Raw genomic sequence first — 18,091 nt, forward strand, 5'->3', positions numbered from 1 at the left:
AATAAGTCGTCTTTCTTCTGGGTCTGCTGCTTCTTTCAAAAACAAAGTAGCAACGATATCATATTTATCCCGCGAGCCCGCGAGTATTTCAGCGATTTCTATGTTCACAATCTCTTGCAGTTAGCCTGTGCTGGAACGCTGATGAATTTTGTGTTGTTGATGTTCGAGTTTTTTCGTATAATGAAAGAAAACTAAAAGTGCCTAAGATTTCATCGGACAAGATCCGTAAAGTATCAAGGTTTCGTGTTAATAAGTGCTGCGTTTGGATTCAATGTTGTGGTCATACTTTTCCGTTGTTTGGAGCATTTATATTTCGGGCAACGGAAGCTCGAAAAGAAAAAGTTAAAATCTTATGTTCTGCCACCAAAAATGGATGAAATTAGTCAAAATTGTAATTTAGGACTACAAAGGAAACATTTACGTAAAAATCGACTGGTTACTAGTCCACGGAAAGTGTTATTTTCACCAGTTAGATGCAGACATCTTTCATCACCTCAAGAAATTCGCCTTCGCGTAAAGGACAACTCCGTCGATAAGAATACTCATCCGATATTTCCATTAAAAACCCCTTCACCTACTCGTGAGGCTTGTCAATTCCATGCTGCTGCTATCAATGGAAATCATATAAATCTTCATGTTGCAATTTCGAGTAAGTGTAAAAAAATATTGTGTCATAAGCCCCTCATGCTTCATTTGTGGCACCCAAAGGTTTCCCTCACAGCAGTTCTTATGCTAATGTTCAGTTCTTCGTTGTTTATTTCTTCATACTTGTGATTACATTTAACACACTGAATGTAAGCACTTCTATTGACATGATATTGACCTACGAAATGCAGAATATGTAGATTAGCATGGTGATTTGGCATTTAAATGGAGGAAGGCAAACGGCAAATGAAAAAATATTGAAAATTAAATGCTGTGAGATGCTCATCCTATTTTAAATTCATTTTAAAAGGCTTGGGAAAAACAGAAGTCCTAATTTTTGTACCTTAAGTATGACAATCAATTCACTAACATTCAATTTTTTAATTTATTTTTAGATGGTGGACTCCGTTGGCTGGAATATCGAGACAGATTGGGAAGAACTCCTTTGATTTATGCAATCCTAGGAAATCGACCCAAATGTGTGATGGTGCTTTTAAAAGCTGGTGCATCCCCCAATTCAGTCGATTGCCATGAACGTAATGCATTTCACTGGGCTGCACTACGGGTAATCTTTTCCCTTTTCTCAGCAATCAAGTGATACTTATTTTATGTGTACATGTGTAACATTCACATTCAAATATACCAAAATATTTATTTTCTAACCAGAAAACTCCTTAATTAGAAGACAAGGTAACGTACAGGGTGCATTCCATGGAAGGTCATAGCCAAGGGGTACAAGGTGGTAACATTCCACCCAATATTTGAGGTCAATGTTTATAAATCTTCTAAATGTGTAAACATATTGTTTTGAAAAGTAATATTTTTTACTAACTCCCAGATCCCACTGGCATATGTCCCTTCCAATACATAAAAGCTGAAGAAGCCTATGGTGTTACTCTTAAGTAATGAAACATTTTTCCAGACTAGAAGACACACCACAGTCTATGCTAACGTTCTAGGATAGGTAGAGGAGGGTGTTAGCTTCTAAATGCATCCAGTATCAGTCACTTTTAGTCACTGTAGAGTGTAATGTGTTTCTGTGAACATCATTTTTACATAATATAAAAGAGTGTTGGATCATTCTGTAGAGCAACAGTAAGTAATCAAATTTTCATTTAAACTTGGGAAGTGTCATGGGAAACATTTACAGTAATTTAGCCAGCCATAAGGAGCCATCGGCTTATGAAAGTTTGCCATTGGAATTAATTCATTCGAGTTGGGCTGACAGAATGCTGCCAACCAAACCCTCAGTAGACATTCCAAGAAGGCATAATGAGCAAGTACAGCATCAAAGCCTTGCTCATTGTTTTCTTTGAGAAAGCATCCACTTTGTGCATCATGAATTCATACCTGCTGTGACCTACTTGGAAGCAGCTTTTATCCAGGAAGTGATCCAAAGACTGAAAAGGAGGGTTTCATGTGGCCTAAGTGACATTGAGGATGCATGGAAACTTCATTTAAATAAAGCACCTAGCCACAGGACCTATGTTAATAACTTACTGACCAGTGCCCAGTGAGCATCAGTGCCATTCTGTGACTAATAGCATTTATATTTACATATGTTTGTAGTTGAAGTGTCTCAACAGAGAAATGTGAAACTATACCTACATACGTGCCTAGGCATGTATTATCCAAGCTTGAAGAAGCAAGGAGTTAGCATCAATGGAGGCAAACATTTATACCAATGTAAATTTGTATGTGGTACAAGATGCAGGTTAATGAAGTGTACACCATCATACAGTAAGGGTCAAATTCACTAAAGGAAAAAGTATTTAAGCTTAGGTGGGGTTTGAAACCAGATCTCCCAACTTCCGGGTGTTCTGACCAGATACACAACCAATACTCATTCTTCTAAGGCAAATTTCTGATGGAATTTAACCCTTTCGAGACGGTGGAGTTCTCGTCTTAGCATGACTGCTGCACTGAGCCCCAAGAGACTCTTCCGTTCCCTCCGTACGGAGCATTTCTGCAGGACATTCGTTAAGAATAGTCTTGCTGATAACAACACAATCTCAGCACCAACCATTTTTTTTACCCTTCCTAGCAGGGACTCCACATTATCTCGGAAAATAAGGGTGGTTGGGCTGCCTTCTTTCGGGGTTTATAACCCTACCAGCGGCATTGGTTCTCGGTCAATCATGCTTTGTTTATATGAATCAGCTACATGGATAATTAATTGTTGCTTGCACATAAATTGCAGTCTTTGAATTGAGCTCCTTGTTTTATTCTGAGAACTGTCAAAGTTTGAACGAAGCTCTACTGTCAATATTAACACATTTAATACAGCAACAATTTCCATGTTGATGTTTATACTGAAATTGAGATATAAGTTAATATTTAAATAGAATTTTGTTTAAAAATTGTAAACGGTGCACAAAAGATAAAGATTTCAATTCTTAGTTTATATATTTTGAGAAAGGAACAAATATTTATTTCGAAAACTGACTGAATGAACAATTGAATGACCGCAGTCCTTTACCTCAAAGAGGGGTAATATAAGATGAGGGGGGTCCGGGTACCTGCTCCCGGATTTTGAGGGTAAGGCCTATGTCCCGCTTTGTTGGGTCCCGAAACTATGACTTCACGAACCCATGACTGTCTTAAAAGGGGGAGAGCAAGGAAACGTATATTTTTTGCATTCAATCGCTTGCATGGAAAAATCGACGAAAATTTGCTGCTTTCGTCTCCTGGGTCAAGAAACATCCTGCCTCATATTTTTGTCATTCATAGGGAAAGGGTTAACCGAACAGAGCCAAAATATTTTTTCATGTCAAATTTCACCCTTTGTGTTTGTTTGCAACTGTGCAAGTGATTGTGCACAAAATACTTGTTCTATGCAGTGTTCATCATTATTCTAGTTAGATAATTAAAACAAATGGCATCATTATGATCTTATTCTCCACTTACTGAACTGATGTAATGTATTTTAGTGGTAACTAGATTTAAGCTGGCAAACATTTTTATTTTTTATTAACACCCAGCCTGAGAATAATTTTATTTTAAATAATAAATGTTATCTTTCATATCTACATTACTACAAATCAAGAATGCATCCCTTCCATTATCAATAGAAAATGCTGAGTAATAAAATGTATCGGAACTCGCAAAATTTTGTTTTGACATATGTATATGAGTTCAGCAAAAATTGATTGATAGAATTCTGAATGGTATTTTTCTATTAAAATTCTACTGCAGGATTCTTTTAAATGTTTCAAAATAATGTACAAGCACGAAATCGCCAATGATAAAACTCTTGTACAATCGAGTGAAGAAGGGATATTGTGTGGATGGAGGATGAAAGATAAGGACGGTGCCACAGCCCTTCACCTCTCTACTTGTGCTTCAACAACAGATTGCTGTCGGTATATTATTGATAATGCAATTCCAAGTGATATTAATGCCCAAGATAACAATAAGGTAAGATGCTCAGTTTTCATGAAAAAAATCAGCTGTGTAAATAATACATAATCCTTACCCATGGAAGGTCTCAAGGGTTTGGTGACCTAGTCAGTCAAAAGTTTATTTTGGGAGTTCAGCACTAACCCATCAAAACTAGCCCTTGCGTTGCCCAATGAAAGGGTAACCAAGTGTTCATAATAAATTATGCAGAGTGAAACATTGTCTTTATCGTAATGGTTGATTCTAGAGATGAATATTCTCTGCACGCAATTTTTACTAGCTCATATTTTAGGAAATCATCAATGTGGAAAGAGGGTACTCCAGCCCTTCATGAATTTATTTATTCACTCATTTCAATTTCTCCTAGAAAATAGTGAGAACTAAATTTAAGATAGTAATGAACTTGGAACAATTCCTTTCCATAATTATCATGACTGGCACTATAGAGAACTCCATTGCATTGGGCATCAGCTGCTGGAAATGCAGAAGGAGTGAAGCTATTGCTGAAATGTAATGCCAGAGTAGATGTGATGGATGAAAGTGATAAGTCACCTCTTTTCTTCGCTTCTAGCTCATTGAACAGCAATGCTGATGAGTGCCTAAAACTTCTACTGGTAAGACTCTCTTTAATAGTTTTTCCGGTGTATGCCCATGTTACAAAAAATCAAAGTAAAAAAAATCTTCCTTGTAAAAAAATACATTATTATTGTACAACAATTAGTTAACCAGATTTCTTCAATGGCTACACACCTGTAGCATAGCATGATTCCTCAATGGTTTTCCAACCTGGATAACATGAGAAAATTTTATCCATAAATCAGTTTAGATATTAAAATTTCCATATCACATACTATATAACTACCTCCTCATTTTAATAGGAAAAGTCAAAGTCTCCTTTGAACTGGAAGGATGGTGATGGAAGATCAGCTCTTCACTTGGCTGTGGCTGAGCAGCAAGATGGAGCAGAAATAGTAAAAATCCTCATTGCTTATGGTAAGAGTTGATTTCGTCTTACTATAAATAGAGCAAATGGGCTTGTTCACCATTTCTTTATGTGACTGTAATGGAATTGAGAAAATGAGGAAACCTCAATTTTTCTGTTTCTTGATCCGTGGCTTACTTCTTGAGTCTTCCACTACAAAATATAGATGGCTATAATTCTTTCACATATAAATTGATGACGTCACACTCCTGATGACAGGGTCACCATTTCTCACGCACTCCTCGCGGGCCAAAAACCTAATGCCAATGAACCAAAAGTCTAATTAAATCACTAACTCATGAAAAGTGGGTGGAAAAAATTCTCCTTATGTTATGATTAATTTAAACTTATGAGGGAAAGGCAGTAAGTCATCTCCAGCATTGGTAAGTATGTAGGTAATCGGGTAAAAGTAATTGGATTTTTTTGCAAAGATTACTTTTTTGGTAATTTTTACTTGTAATGATTACTTTATACGAAATGTATTTTTTATGTGTAATTTACTCCATGCACTGAAAGAGGAATTGTTACTTTTCTTGTAATAATTACTTGCTCGTAATTGGCAATTACTTCACCAATCCAACTGATTTATCTAGACCTACGGATAACTTTGAGTCCCCGAGTACCATAATTTGCTTGTTTAGTTACGGCCACTTTTATGAAGTAGCCTACTTAATGGTGGGTACAAAATATAACACCCCTGGTCTTGTTACACCAGTTATAATTGCATGTATGGCAAGTGAAACTGCAATTAGCCCATTAAATCCCAAGCATGTTAAAAAAAATTCCAACTATTTTGACGCATCAGCAATAAAACAGATTCAAATAAGGGAAATTATCGATTTCTATATTCTTATTGTTTTTAGTTTGCTATTGGTGAAATGTTGGGTATACACATCCTTGGGAGTTCCCAGGATCAAATGAGTCGACATCTCTTTTTATCGGAACTCTTTTATTTTTACAAATAATTTTTTAAATATAGCACAGATGTATACAGTAAACTCTTGATTTTACGAAGTCAGTGGGACCGGAAAATTGGCACTTCGTAAAATCGAGTTTCGTAAATTCAAACCTTTTTCATAAGTCACGAAAAAAATGTTCGCTTTTGTTTCTTCCGCCGTTTTTTGTCTTTAGTGGTCTTATTTAAATGTTTTCGGTGGTTATTCTCGGTATAATTCATGGAAAAGGCTTTTTGCTATCGATTTATGATGTGAAAAATCGTTAAATAATTATACCACCATAAAATTCCCATTTCTTGTTCATACTTCAACATCAACGATCGCTAAAGAAATTCCCGACCAGTTTAGAAAACGTAATCAAATAATGAATTGTAATGTTTATTATAAGAATTAACAGTAATAAATTTGTGGTTAGGAGCCAATAGCTACTATTAAGTATGCAAAAGATAGATATTTGTTTCTGACACCCACGGAATTTTAGCGGCAGCCGGCCTAACCGCCATTTATGTCGCCCTCTATCGCTCAGTGACGAGAAAAAAAGAAAAACAAGGGTCTTAGCCCGTTTCCAAAATAACCTTCGTAAGTTTATATTTCGAGTTACTTCGTATTTTCAGCAGAATGTGCTCTATTTTCACTGAGATTCAATTACGATCATAAATAACGTAGGATGTGATTATCTTCTGGCGAATATTTGAAGTAAATTCTGTTTGAGTTCTCCGTCCGACTACTGTGTTCCATCATCTTCGCAGACGTTGCCATAAAAGACTAATTCTTCATCAGGACTGTATTTTTCATACCGGGTGTGAGGTGACCTGTTCATATAGTATGTTTCTCTCCTTTTATGCCGACAGGAGCAAGGTTCCAACCGGAAAACGACAGGAGAAACATCTTACAGTATCGGAGAAATATAGATAGAAACGTTATTATCCACATTGATTGTTTTCCTACAAGAGACGTTTTATCATTTCTCAACGTGGTTAAGTATTGGTTCGCTAGCGTGAATTCCCAAAAAATGACACGCAAAAACCTGTACCGTCACCTCATTTAGTTTTCGAGTTCTCCGCCGTAAAGTTAGGCTAAGGATCATTGACATAGAGAAAAGATTTTCTTAGTTTTAGCACTAAAAAATAGTCGCGCCATAATCGTAAATAAATATAGTGTGGAAAGAGCAAAGAAATTAATTTCAATTGAAAAGTCAGCTGAGAAGAAGAGAGACAATTATAAGCGCGGCACCATTTTCCCGATAGTGGAAGATACTTCTTCCGCCTCTCTCCGGTTAATAACTTCCCCCCGTTGCAGGTAAAGATGAACCATGCCCTTCTCCACAATCGGGGAACGTTCCCAGTGGGTGGGGTGAATAAGAGTGGGATGGGGATTGCCTGAGGGAAGAAGTGTGGTCAGCACAAGGACTGGTGAAGGGGGCAGAACAAAGAAGGGTGGGGAAATGGCCTTCAGCTCTGCCTCAGTCTACTTTTGGGGGCCGTATTTTTTTGCGACGCACACAAGCTCAGTCTCCTTAGGGAGGGAGTGAATGGGAAATGCTGGAGAAGGAGGGGTTTGGGATGCGTAAGGTGGGTGTCAGCAAGATCAGCCAAAGGCGGCAGGAGGGAAGGGACGGATTTGGAAAGACAGAACCCCAGCATGGGAGAACGGGGAAGCGCGTGAGAAGAAAGTTGATGGTTAGACTTGGAAGTGCGTCTTCATTACGAGAAGCCTAAAATATAAATTGGCGGTAAATAGAGCCCAGTACTTAAGATATTTAAGTTGTTCATTCACAAAGGCCAATATATACACGAAAACCCAGCTAGCACATTATAAGTCATTGAGATAAGGTGAAAGGAAGAAATAAGGAAGTCGCTTCTCAAGTAAGCTTGTTATGGGTTTCTTACGGCCAGGGCGACAAACATCCAGAGTAATGGCAAAATGGATGCCAAACTTTCAGCACTTCCGTAGATGCTGTTATTATCCCATCGTTACAGAGTGTTAATTAAGGCCTTTATGCATTAATACAATGTTTTTATTATTGGCGCTTCTATATTATGAGGAGAAATAACATCATACCGCCATAATTTGAAAATCATTCACATTTATGAACTGATAGCTTAACGAAGGTCGTAAGAAAAACACAATTTCACAAGAATACCAACGTAGAGTAATATAAAAATGCCGGAAGGAACATCTAATATACGTTTTGCAGTCATCGGGTTATCAAACCATAATTTTAAATTCATAAATGTTAAAATGTATGGACCTTGAATAAATTCAGTTTTTCATGCACATGCCAAACAAGTTTTTTTACATAATTGGATATTTAGTTAGTAACTACGCCTCCCATTAGCAACAACTGCCGTGATGTAGTGGTTAGCGTGTGGCACTTCGGTTGTGAGGGTCGCACGTTCGGATCCACCCTGATGCTATTTTTTTTTCTTTCCGCCGCATGGGTAGAGTACTTTTACTATGCTTCATATCTTCACTAGCCGGTTGCTTGCAGTTATTAATTTTTTTCTATTTACGGGAAAATCTGTTATCAGTTGTTCAGCCCTTATAAAAACTCGCTAAATTTCCCCAATAGCCCTTAAATTCATGTCAAGATGAGCCGCGTAGCATGTGTAGTACGCTGTTCAGCCGCCTTTGGCGCTCCAACAGAAGTGACTTACAATGCCTGAGGATATTTGACGGCATTCCTTACCTAAACGTCCCTAACGTCTTACCCTAGCCTTATATAAGTCCCTTAGCTTACGATAAGCTGCTTATCAATTTTTTCCGTAAGAAAACCATAAGAAACGGTTAACTCACTTACTTTGTGCTATCTGGGAAAGATATTATGGCGCGGATTGCATGTATCAACGTCCATTTCGGGATGTTATTAATTTCTGTTCCCATTTATAAAAGTAGCAAATAGATTTGAAAGAATGATAATCATGAATAAAAATATCTAAATCGATATCCAAACGCACATGAGCAAAATAGATGAATGTATACATACCGATCCATCGCAAGTAATACCGCTCAAGCTTCTTCCGGTATAGGACTTTAAAATCCTGGATAATGCCTTGGTCCAAGGGCTGGGACTTGCTAGTCGAGTTCGGGGGTAAAAAGAGGACTCGAACATTAGCCAATTTTAGATCTTCCACGTATTTATGAACGGTGGCATTATCCATTATTAAAACAATTTTGCTGTTCTCTCCAGCAATTTTTCTCTGTAGACGTATAACCGTTTGCTGGAAAATTTCTCGGGTCATCCAGCTGTTTTTATTTGCATGGTAAAAAACTGGGAGGGCTTCCAATTTTAGATGTTTTAAGCACCGTGGCCTTTCAAATTTTCCAATGACAACGGGCTTATTTTGTCCGTGCCCGTTTGGTTGACGCACAGCCCCACAGTAACACGCACTTGACTCTTTTCCCCCCCATGGCACCTTTGCCCTTTGAAACCCAGGGTTGCGTCAGGTAATGCATTAAAAATAGCCCAGTTTCAGGGGCCAGCGAGGGTGAGCTCGTCGAGGAAAGGGTCCCGGATTAGGGACCCTTCGAAGTGCTTCGGCGAAAAGTAGTCAAGTAGTCTTCGAAGTACGTTCACAGCAGTGCAAAGGGTTAATTAGGGGTGTACGAAATACTCCGCGCGACCTTCCTGACATGTTAAAATACGAATTATTGTCGATGCTATGTTCACGTTAATAGGGGCATAATGTCAGCCGCGATATTTTAACTGAACTTCTACTCCCCCTTAATTCCCACAGTGAGATTTTTGGCGACCCATTTCTCTCCAAAGTTGCATTATCATTTACGATTTCCCACTTTTGATGGACCACAGTTGGAAGCGCTGATTTTTTAGCTACTTACGCCGGCGTAATTAGTTTTGTTGACATATTTTTCGCCGTAGTTCGTATAAACGAATGCCATTTGCTCCTAGGGACCGAGCCGAGGTTCGTAAATTCAAAAAAATTCGTATAATCGAAACTTCGTATAATCGAATAGCGCCATGTATTTAGCATAGGCTTTTCACCGGGACCGCAATATCACTTCGTATAATCGAAAACTTCGTAAAATCCTGCTTCGTAAAATCAAGAGTTTACTGTAATTTGCACAAAATATTGATCAAACCATATTGTGGCCAACCATATTTTTCCTATTTATTCCATTATGTCCCATATTATGACAATTTTTGGTGACTATAATGGTAGTTGTAACTTACTTTCTTATTCTTTCTTCAGGAGACATAACACTATTTCTGGACAAAGATCAATCTGACCTATGGTTGATCCAATTGCAACTTCAAATTTACAAATGGGTCCAATGTACTGAAATTAGTTGATATGTACAGTTATTTCTGAATTTTCATCCCAATGGACAAAGAATAATTCATTCTTTTTGTTGGTCATATAATCAAAAGAACCATTCTTTTCTTTGGACAATTCCTTTACAATGCGAAGAGGGCAATTTGCGATTCTATTTTCTCTCACAGTGCCAGGGTCAAAAAATTCCCTTTTCTGACCAAAGAATCAGTAGAAAATTACTTAGAAAAAAATCTTGAAGTACAATAAGTGATTTCTTGGAACTTCAATAATTTTTGCCAGGCAAACTACTACCTTTTCTCCTAAACTCAAAGAGGTGTAAGTATTTTTGGGATGCTCCCCTACAAGCAGAAGATTGATAAAAATATCCTGAGGAAGATGTTTTGCACCACAATTTGAAACCAAATCTTACTGGTTTTCTTGTAATAAACATTTTTACGGAATGGTGGCCAAGATATGGCATCATCTTCTCGTCAATAATAGATAATTTATGTGAAAATATATCAAATCGTAGAAATAATCTGTTGAGCTTTTTGTTGTATCTTAGAAAAGTTACCCCCCTTGTCCAAACCTGCCTGCCAGGTGTCAGAACATTTTAGTTTCAATAAAATGCTTCTGGGACATCGTTTGATGCACAATGGATGATAATGGAATGCCTTTATCCACGTCCTTACTCCAGTAATATTTTTTTGAGGTAAGGAGTGGTAGCCACTAAACAATAGAATGGTAGGAAGGCCACGTTATTTCAATATTTTCTGAGAATTTCATGCACTGTTTCCTGATGATAGTGAGCAACATAGGCTGCAAATGTGAAATTTTGTATTTTAATATATACTGTTTAGAATGAAATAAATAACTTTAGTGGTACAAAGATTTTTAAAAGAGACAGTGGCCAAAATATTTCATAATGGCCATTGGTAATTAACAATTAAAGATTAAAACAGATATGTATCAGGCTGATGTGCCAGATTGTAGAATAAAAAAATCTCATCCAAGAAGACATGGTGTGAATCCTGGAGTTGCTCATGGATACATACACAGTTAAAGTATGATTTTAATGTATACCTAGTATGACTGTGGGCACTTTCAGAGCATATAGCTGAATGTTGCGTCAAATTAAGGTTTAGGTTGTAACTTCCACTATTAGCATGCTATTATACATTATGGGGTTCAATATGTATATGGGAAATAATACTTGCTTAAGGAATTCATTCTTTTTTTTCCCAGCTTCTAATCAGCCAACTTGACAACCATTAGCAATGAAAATGACCTTAGCTTGGTTTCCCAAAATAATTAAAAGTTAATAATAGACAATGGTAGTATGAGAGGTTACTTACTTGATATTTTAAGTAATTGTACATCACTTCAAAAGAATTCCTGACAAAATATTGACTAGAGGATTACAAGGTTCTTCTAGTTAAGCTACCACAATTGAGATACCAAAATCACCATTTTGCAACAAAACAGCTGAAGTTTTAAAGCAAATTTTTCATAGACTATTACTCTGATTTCATGCCATGAAGATAAGTTATGCGACTGAGCCAGGTTTATTTTCTAAAAAATTTTTATTTGTCAATCTTCTTTCCTTCTTCATACCCTAAGATGACTTTCAAGCTGTAACAGATAAAGAAAGGCGAACTCCAATGCATTGGGCTGCAATGCTTGACAAAAGGCAAACATTAATTATGCTGCTAGACCGTTTCCCTGATATGCTACCTTGCAAGGATGATTATGGAGCGACAGCTTTGCATTATGCTGCACTGTTAAATTATTCTGTAAGTTTACATCTTTTATGTTCATTCGCATAGTTTTTGTTTTCTAATTTCAGTATTCTCAGCGACTACTTTTGCTTTCACAGAATTTGATTTTAGTAAATTCCTCTTCCCAATAGGAAACTGTGCAGCTACTTATTGCTCACAATAGATTTATATTGGAAGTTGAGGATGCTAATGGTCAAACCCCTTTATTATGGGCAGTACACAATAATTCATGTCAGGTTATCCAGAAACTAGCAAAAGCTGGGGCAGACTTAGATCACCATGACAGGGCTGGAAATTCAGGTTAGCTTAGATCTTCCAGTTTCTTGTATTCATTGCTTTGTTAATATTAGGTACAATTTTAGTTCAAATTTCCTTCAATATTTTCATGAGAACAAAAATTAATTATTTATTATTTTCATCCAGAAAGTTATCCTATTCAAAAGGGGAAAAAATCATGTTAATGATTCCATGACATTTCAACTTTGTGCAACGAAACCTACTGTTACTAAATAATTTACTTTTATTTTTAAGCTAATTTTTTTACCCCACTGCACTGTATTTTCAGTGAAGGCTAGACACTGTAATACAATATATTTCAGTTTTTTCTACTATTTCTGATATTACTGTGGCTATAGTGACATAAGCCTTTTAATGCACCAGAAATCAGTTGCAGTAGCAAATTCTAAAACATATTTTAGACAATCTTTAAAGCAGAATAATGTCACAATGAATTGTAATGCATGTGTAATAAATCAAATCAAAGAGTAAGAATATTATCAATTAAATGAATGGTAATAGTGTTAAATTATGAGGAAAAATCTAAATTAATGTTTGTGTCAAGACATTTTTGGATATTTATATTAATATTTATGCTTTGCTTGTGTGTTATATAATACTGTATTGTTTTGCTACTGTTTAGCAGTACATCTTGCAGTAATGCAGGACTCCATAGAGTGTATTAAAATACTCCAGCAAAATGGAGCCAACGTGAACTGTGTGAATAATGTTGGTAACACACCATTTGCTTCTGCATGTGAAAATGGTCGTCTTGATATGATAACTGTAAGTATACATTAAGTATGTACTAAAACCTAATTATGCACTCACAAGAATTTGCTAATGATAACAGACATTCTTTTCTCTAGTATTTAAATTTTCTGTGGGAAATCAATTAGTCTTTTTAAATATTTTTAAGCTGCACACAAGCTGGTTCTTGCCTTTTGAAGCCTTTGCCTAATGTAGCCCAAGTTTTCATTGGATCAGGATTTTTGGTCTCTACATTTGAAGAGACATAAAGGAACTTCATGCAAAAAGCCCACATGGCAGGATGATTATATCTTTTCTTTCCATCCTAAGTTTCATTGTACAATATTCTCATCATTAATTTAAAATATACCATTTCAAATATATACATTATATGGCCTAGCAGTGGTTGAAAAATTAAATTTCCCAGAACCGTACCCTTTAGCGGGCAATTTAAAGGGTTTGGTAAAGGAAGAGATTGGGTAAAATGGTAGGCAATGAAATAAATCAATGTGAAAACAACACCAAAAATGAAAACATAAGGATGTGAGTTTGTTAGATGTATGTACACAGAATTTTGTTCTTTGGACAAAATATGCTATGTGTATGTAAATGTAAGTGTGTGAAATTGATTTTTTTTATTTGTGGTGTTTTAACATATTGTGTTGCTTCATTTCTTTCCTTTCTCACAAGTCCTTCTCTTCACCCAACCCCTAAAATTTACCACTAAAAAAAACAGCTGTGGGGAGTTTTATACTTAAAAGTTTATTTCAATGAATTTTTGGATTTTTGGCTCATAACTTAGAAGTAATTATCCCATAATGATCAATTCTACCAATAGGTGTCTCATATTTTACTTGCATATTGTTGATATTATGTTTTGGATGATATTTTTCTCCTTATTTTAGGTTCTAGCAGAAAATGGAGCTACAGTTGACACAAAAAATACTTACGGAAGAAAGCCAATTCATCTGGTAGCTTTTTGCGGTCATATACTAATATTTGAATACCTAGTAAGTACATTTTTTACAATCAAATGTTTCTCAGCATGTGTTTGCTACTCTACAAATATTGAAAACAGCAGGAAAATAAATAAGCCAGCCATATTCATCATCGTATGTCTCTTAGACTACCTTTCACACCATAATGCAATAATCCTACAGATATTAATTGAAAATTCTGAAAGGTTTCAAATTTACCTAATGGCGGCACCAGACCCTTAAAAAATATGCAAGATTTTTAATACGGTCCCATTAGCATTGCATTCATTTTTTATTACGAGGTATCCTTGTGCCACCCTCCCCCCCCCCCCAGAACGAAATCCTGGATACAGCCTTGCTTGTGTCCCCTCACAGAAAGAAATCCTGGATCCGCCCCTGGGTGGCACGTTCATACACGCATGTAGCAAGTGCACGCCCAAACATGAAAAAATTATAAAAGATAACTACTCCTTCGTAACGATAAGGATAAAAATCCTGTCTGCTTATGGATGTGTTATGAGGCTCCAAACGCTACAGCTATTTCTTTGGCGAATGCACCGCTCTGCAAGTGTGCGATCCCATGGCATCACGCCGGCCACAAATTCGGTCTATGCAATTGCTTGAGGGTGCTCTGGGGGGATGAGATATGCGAGGGGCATGTACTGTTCTAATGGGTGTTGGGAGCAGACTCAAAATGACGCAAGTGCACACGTGCATTTTTGGTGAGTAACTCGCGGGTAGTGTAGCTGCCGCCTACACTACCTGTGCCCAGGATCCTACTGTCTTTAAAAAAAAAGCAAGACACCTGAGTTTGAGGAGCTCTATCGTCCAAACGAGGCAATCAATTTCAATGCAACAAAAAACATTTGAAAGAGAATTTATTTCTAAGTTGGATCATTTACTTAAAAAAAAATTCGTGCAATAGTATTTCCTGTATGTACTTAATTTTTTCTAAAAAAGGACGATTTTTTGTGTGTAAAATAAAGTTGTCCAGCTTTGAACGCTTGGTATTCTCGTAGTTTTCGTTCTAATGACTTGGAATTTTGATGTATGAAAGCCAAATCTATCATTAAAATTTTTTAGAAAACAAATTGTTTATACCACGAAAATTGACGGATTTGTTTTAAACAACGCAAACCTCTGCTAACTTTGAAACCAATGGGTCAATTGAAAATTGAGCTTGAAAACTGAGCTTGAAATAATTTACATGCACAAGGACTTACGGAAAGTCTCCAGTTTCATTGCCCGACTAGGATTCCTCGTTGACAACAACATTCCAAACACATTCAGTGAAACAACTAAACTACTGAAAATTCTTGTGACAATTCCGATGACAACTAGTGAAGCAGAGAGGATTTTTTCTACCCTTAAACCTGTAAGAACATTCTTACATAGCCAGATGGACAAGGACAGGCTCACTGCTTAGGTGATATTGTCAATTAAAAAAGTTCTAGGATGGTGTCGAAGGTTTCAATGACAAGGTGATGGACAATTTCGCTTGGAAGATGGAAAGGAGAATGAATTTCACCTACCGTCACTTGTAAAGGTGTGGTTAGAATAATTGTTTTCCTTAGCCTGCTTATATTATTTCTGTTCTTGCTGTTTTAAGGGCAGAATGCACCAGTGGTATGTCTTGCATGCTATGTATTCTATTACCATGAAATATGATGCTCATGGATTAGAATTAACATAATATAAATTAATCATCCTGTATCTGCTCTAATGCTCACCCTGGATAAATTACCACCAGCCGCCACTGAATTTACCTTAATTTCATAAAAGAATATCTATGTTTATACTTGTAAACTTAATTTTGTTCAAAGTAATATGTATTTCAGTTTCTGTAGTGTTTTCAATAGGTTTTCAAAAAAATGTCTCAACTCGTACTCAATTGAGACCAAAATAATCTATGTATTTGGGTTTGTTGTAGCTGAAGGAATGCAGATTTAAAAGCTCTAACAAGTGTGTTTCTTTCCATCAATCAAGATAAAACTAGGCATTGATGTAAACTGTGAAGATGTACAAGGAATAACTCCATTACACATAGCATGTTATACAGGACATCAGGATTCGGTCTCACTTCTGCTGGAAACAGGAGCCCAGCTAAATCTGCAGGTTACCTAATTTTATTAATTGCAATCAATACCAGCTCCACTTATTCTGGGATAAAATGTCTACAAATTTAATCTATAGCATCCATCGATTGTCTCAGGAAAGTGAAGGAACTTATAAATAAAATAACAAATAAAACAATATAAACAAAATAGCAATTTTAGCGCTAGCAAAAAACAAAAATCAGTCAAAATAAGCTTATATTTAAGTATATTTTAACAATTATAATAAATCTGACCACAAACCATGCCATTCATTTGCATCTAACACCTCATATTTTCCATTTCATTACCATATTTTTTTAGGATAGCATTGGATGGACACCACTACATTATGCAGTCAGTGGAAATAATTATGACGTAACTCAGTATCTCCTTGACCATTCTGCTGATCCCAACATGCGTAGCAAGGATGGGTAATTATCTTTACATTAAAGTTTAAAGCATTCTATCCAAAGCTCCAAGCGGAGTATTTATCATGTTTTATCCTGAATATAATGAGTTGGGAGAAGAGAAATGTTCACTCCATCAATACAACTGTCTTTTCCATACCTTTTTTACCTGTGGAGTAAGAACAATGTTTTCAAGAAAAGTCTTTGTTCGTGATGTCAAAATACACCACCTTAAGTACACATGCAACTGAATGTAATATTGTCTGATCTTAAAAACAAGTTTTTAAGATATTTTCATTTCTTAAATGAAATATGATAAAGTATACAATACTTTGAATAAATGGAAATCTGATTTACTATTAGGAGTCTTAACTTATTATTTCATGAGTTAGCCCATTACATAGCATGATATTATTATAATTGCAGGAAAACTGTTCTAGATATTTGCTTTAGTGCAGGGAGTACAACGCTGGTGAATCTGCTTGAGAAATTTGGAGCAGTTACCTCAAATTGAGTCATAAAAATACTTCAGGATAGCAAAAGTAGTGCAGTATAAATTATGCCAAGAGGTTAATCTCAAGTCAGTCATCAGCAGATCTTTTAAAGACATGAAAGGCTGAAAACTTGAAAAAAAGCTTATCTTTTATTTTATTGACCAAACCTGGACGTATCCTCATATATGTTGCTGTATTACTCTTTATAAATCATGATTCTTTTGTAAATCAATTTTTAATTGTGTAATGGTTTTCACTTAGGACTAAAAATGGAATGATTTGTATTTTATTGTGTGAATGTGCTGTGTTTTATTAATGTGAATTTTTTGTAAAATTAAAATATTTATTAAAAATACATTTACAATTGCGTTTTAGTGAAATGTAAAATATAAAATGAAGAACGATTTGTGACTTATGTTAACATATTTTTTCACAAAAAAAAATACATGAAACACAATGCCCTCTACTTGCCGTTTTCTTATTAATTTAATTAATCAATTTGGAAGTGAAATTATGGCATGATTGGCCTTGCTACAATTTATTTTCTATGAAGAGGTTAATGAATGGTCTTTATTTGCATTAATAAGGTAAAATATACAAAAATCGTAAAATAACTCTTCAACCGGAGGGCTTAAAACGACAAAATAATGAAAATACTTACTCATTAGACTATCTATGGTTAACCACTAATAAGCATCCTGTGATATATGCAACCCTTCGGTCGTGAAAGTAAGGCGTAACGCCAACAATTACAGGTACAGAGGACAGGTGGTAGCGAACAAGTCATGCCATTACGTTTGAGCGAAGTCCCCTAAAATTTGTCTTCATGTTCCCATTTTATTGCCACATTCGCTGCCAGTTGAAAGAGAATTGGTACTATAGATTCCAGATTTAGAAGAGGAAGTCGCGAAATGTAAGCACTTGAAAACGAAGTCAATACACTAAAATATTTATGTTTCATACATTTCTTAATTAGTCCTTGAATCTCATTTTAGACTGTAACAGAATTGAAATGCTGAAAAACATTGACTTATGAAGACAATATACTGCACCACTT

General features: G+C 35.9%; 1 protein-coding gene across 4 annotated transcripts; it reads left to right on the forward strand.

The window, feature by feature from the left end:
• The first annotated feature begins 72 nt into the window (after positions 1–72).
• LOC124160858 (inversin-like) lies at positions 73–17,341 on the forward strand. 4 transcript variants are annotated; one of them, XM_046536959.1, is made up of 12 exons: positions 73–649; positions 1,041–1,210; positions 3,841–4,062; positions 4,491–4,658; positions 4,923–5,037; positions 11,877–12,049; positions 12,166–12,334; positions 12,954–13,096; positions 13,966–14,070; positions 16,024–16,152; positions 16,455–16,564; positions 16,967–17,341. In XM_046536959.1, the coding sequence occupies exons 1-12, from the start codon at positions 370–372 to the stop codon at positions 17,052–17,054; spliced, it is 1,872 nt and encodes a 623-aa protein (XP_046392915.1). In that variant the 5' UTR covers positions 73–369; the 3' UTR covers positions 17,055–17,341. The 4 variants fall into 4 exon arrangements, with proteins under 4 accessions (XP_046392915.1, XP_046392916.1, XP_046392917.1 ...); XM_046536960.1 differs by having other exon boundaries at positions 12,957–13,096; XM_046536961.1 differs by lacking the exons at positions 11,877–12,049; positions 12,166–12,334.
• Positions 17,342–18,091: the final 750 nt, after the last annotated feature.

Source organism: Ischnura elegans, chromosome 6 (assembly GCF_921293095.1).
Source record: "Ischnura elegans chromosome 6, ioIscEleg1.1, whole genome shotgun sequence".
NCBI lineage: Eukaryota > Metazoa > Arthropoda > Insecta > Odonata > Coenagrionidae > Ischnura > Ischnura elegans.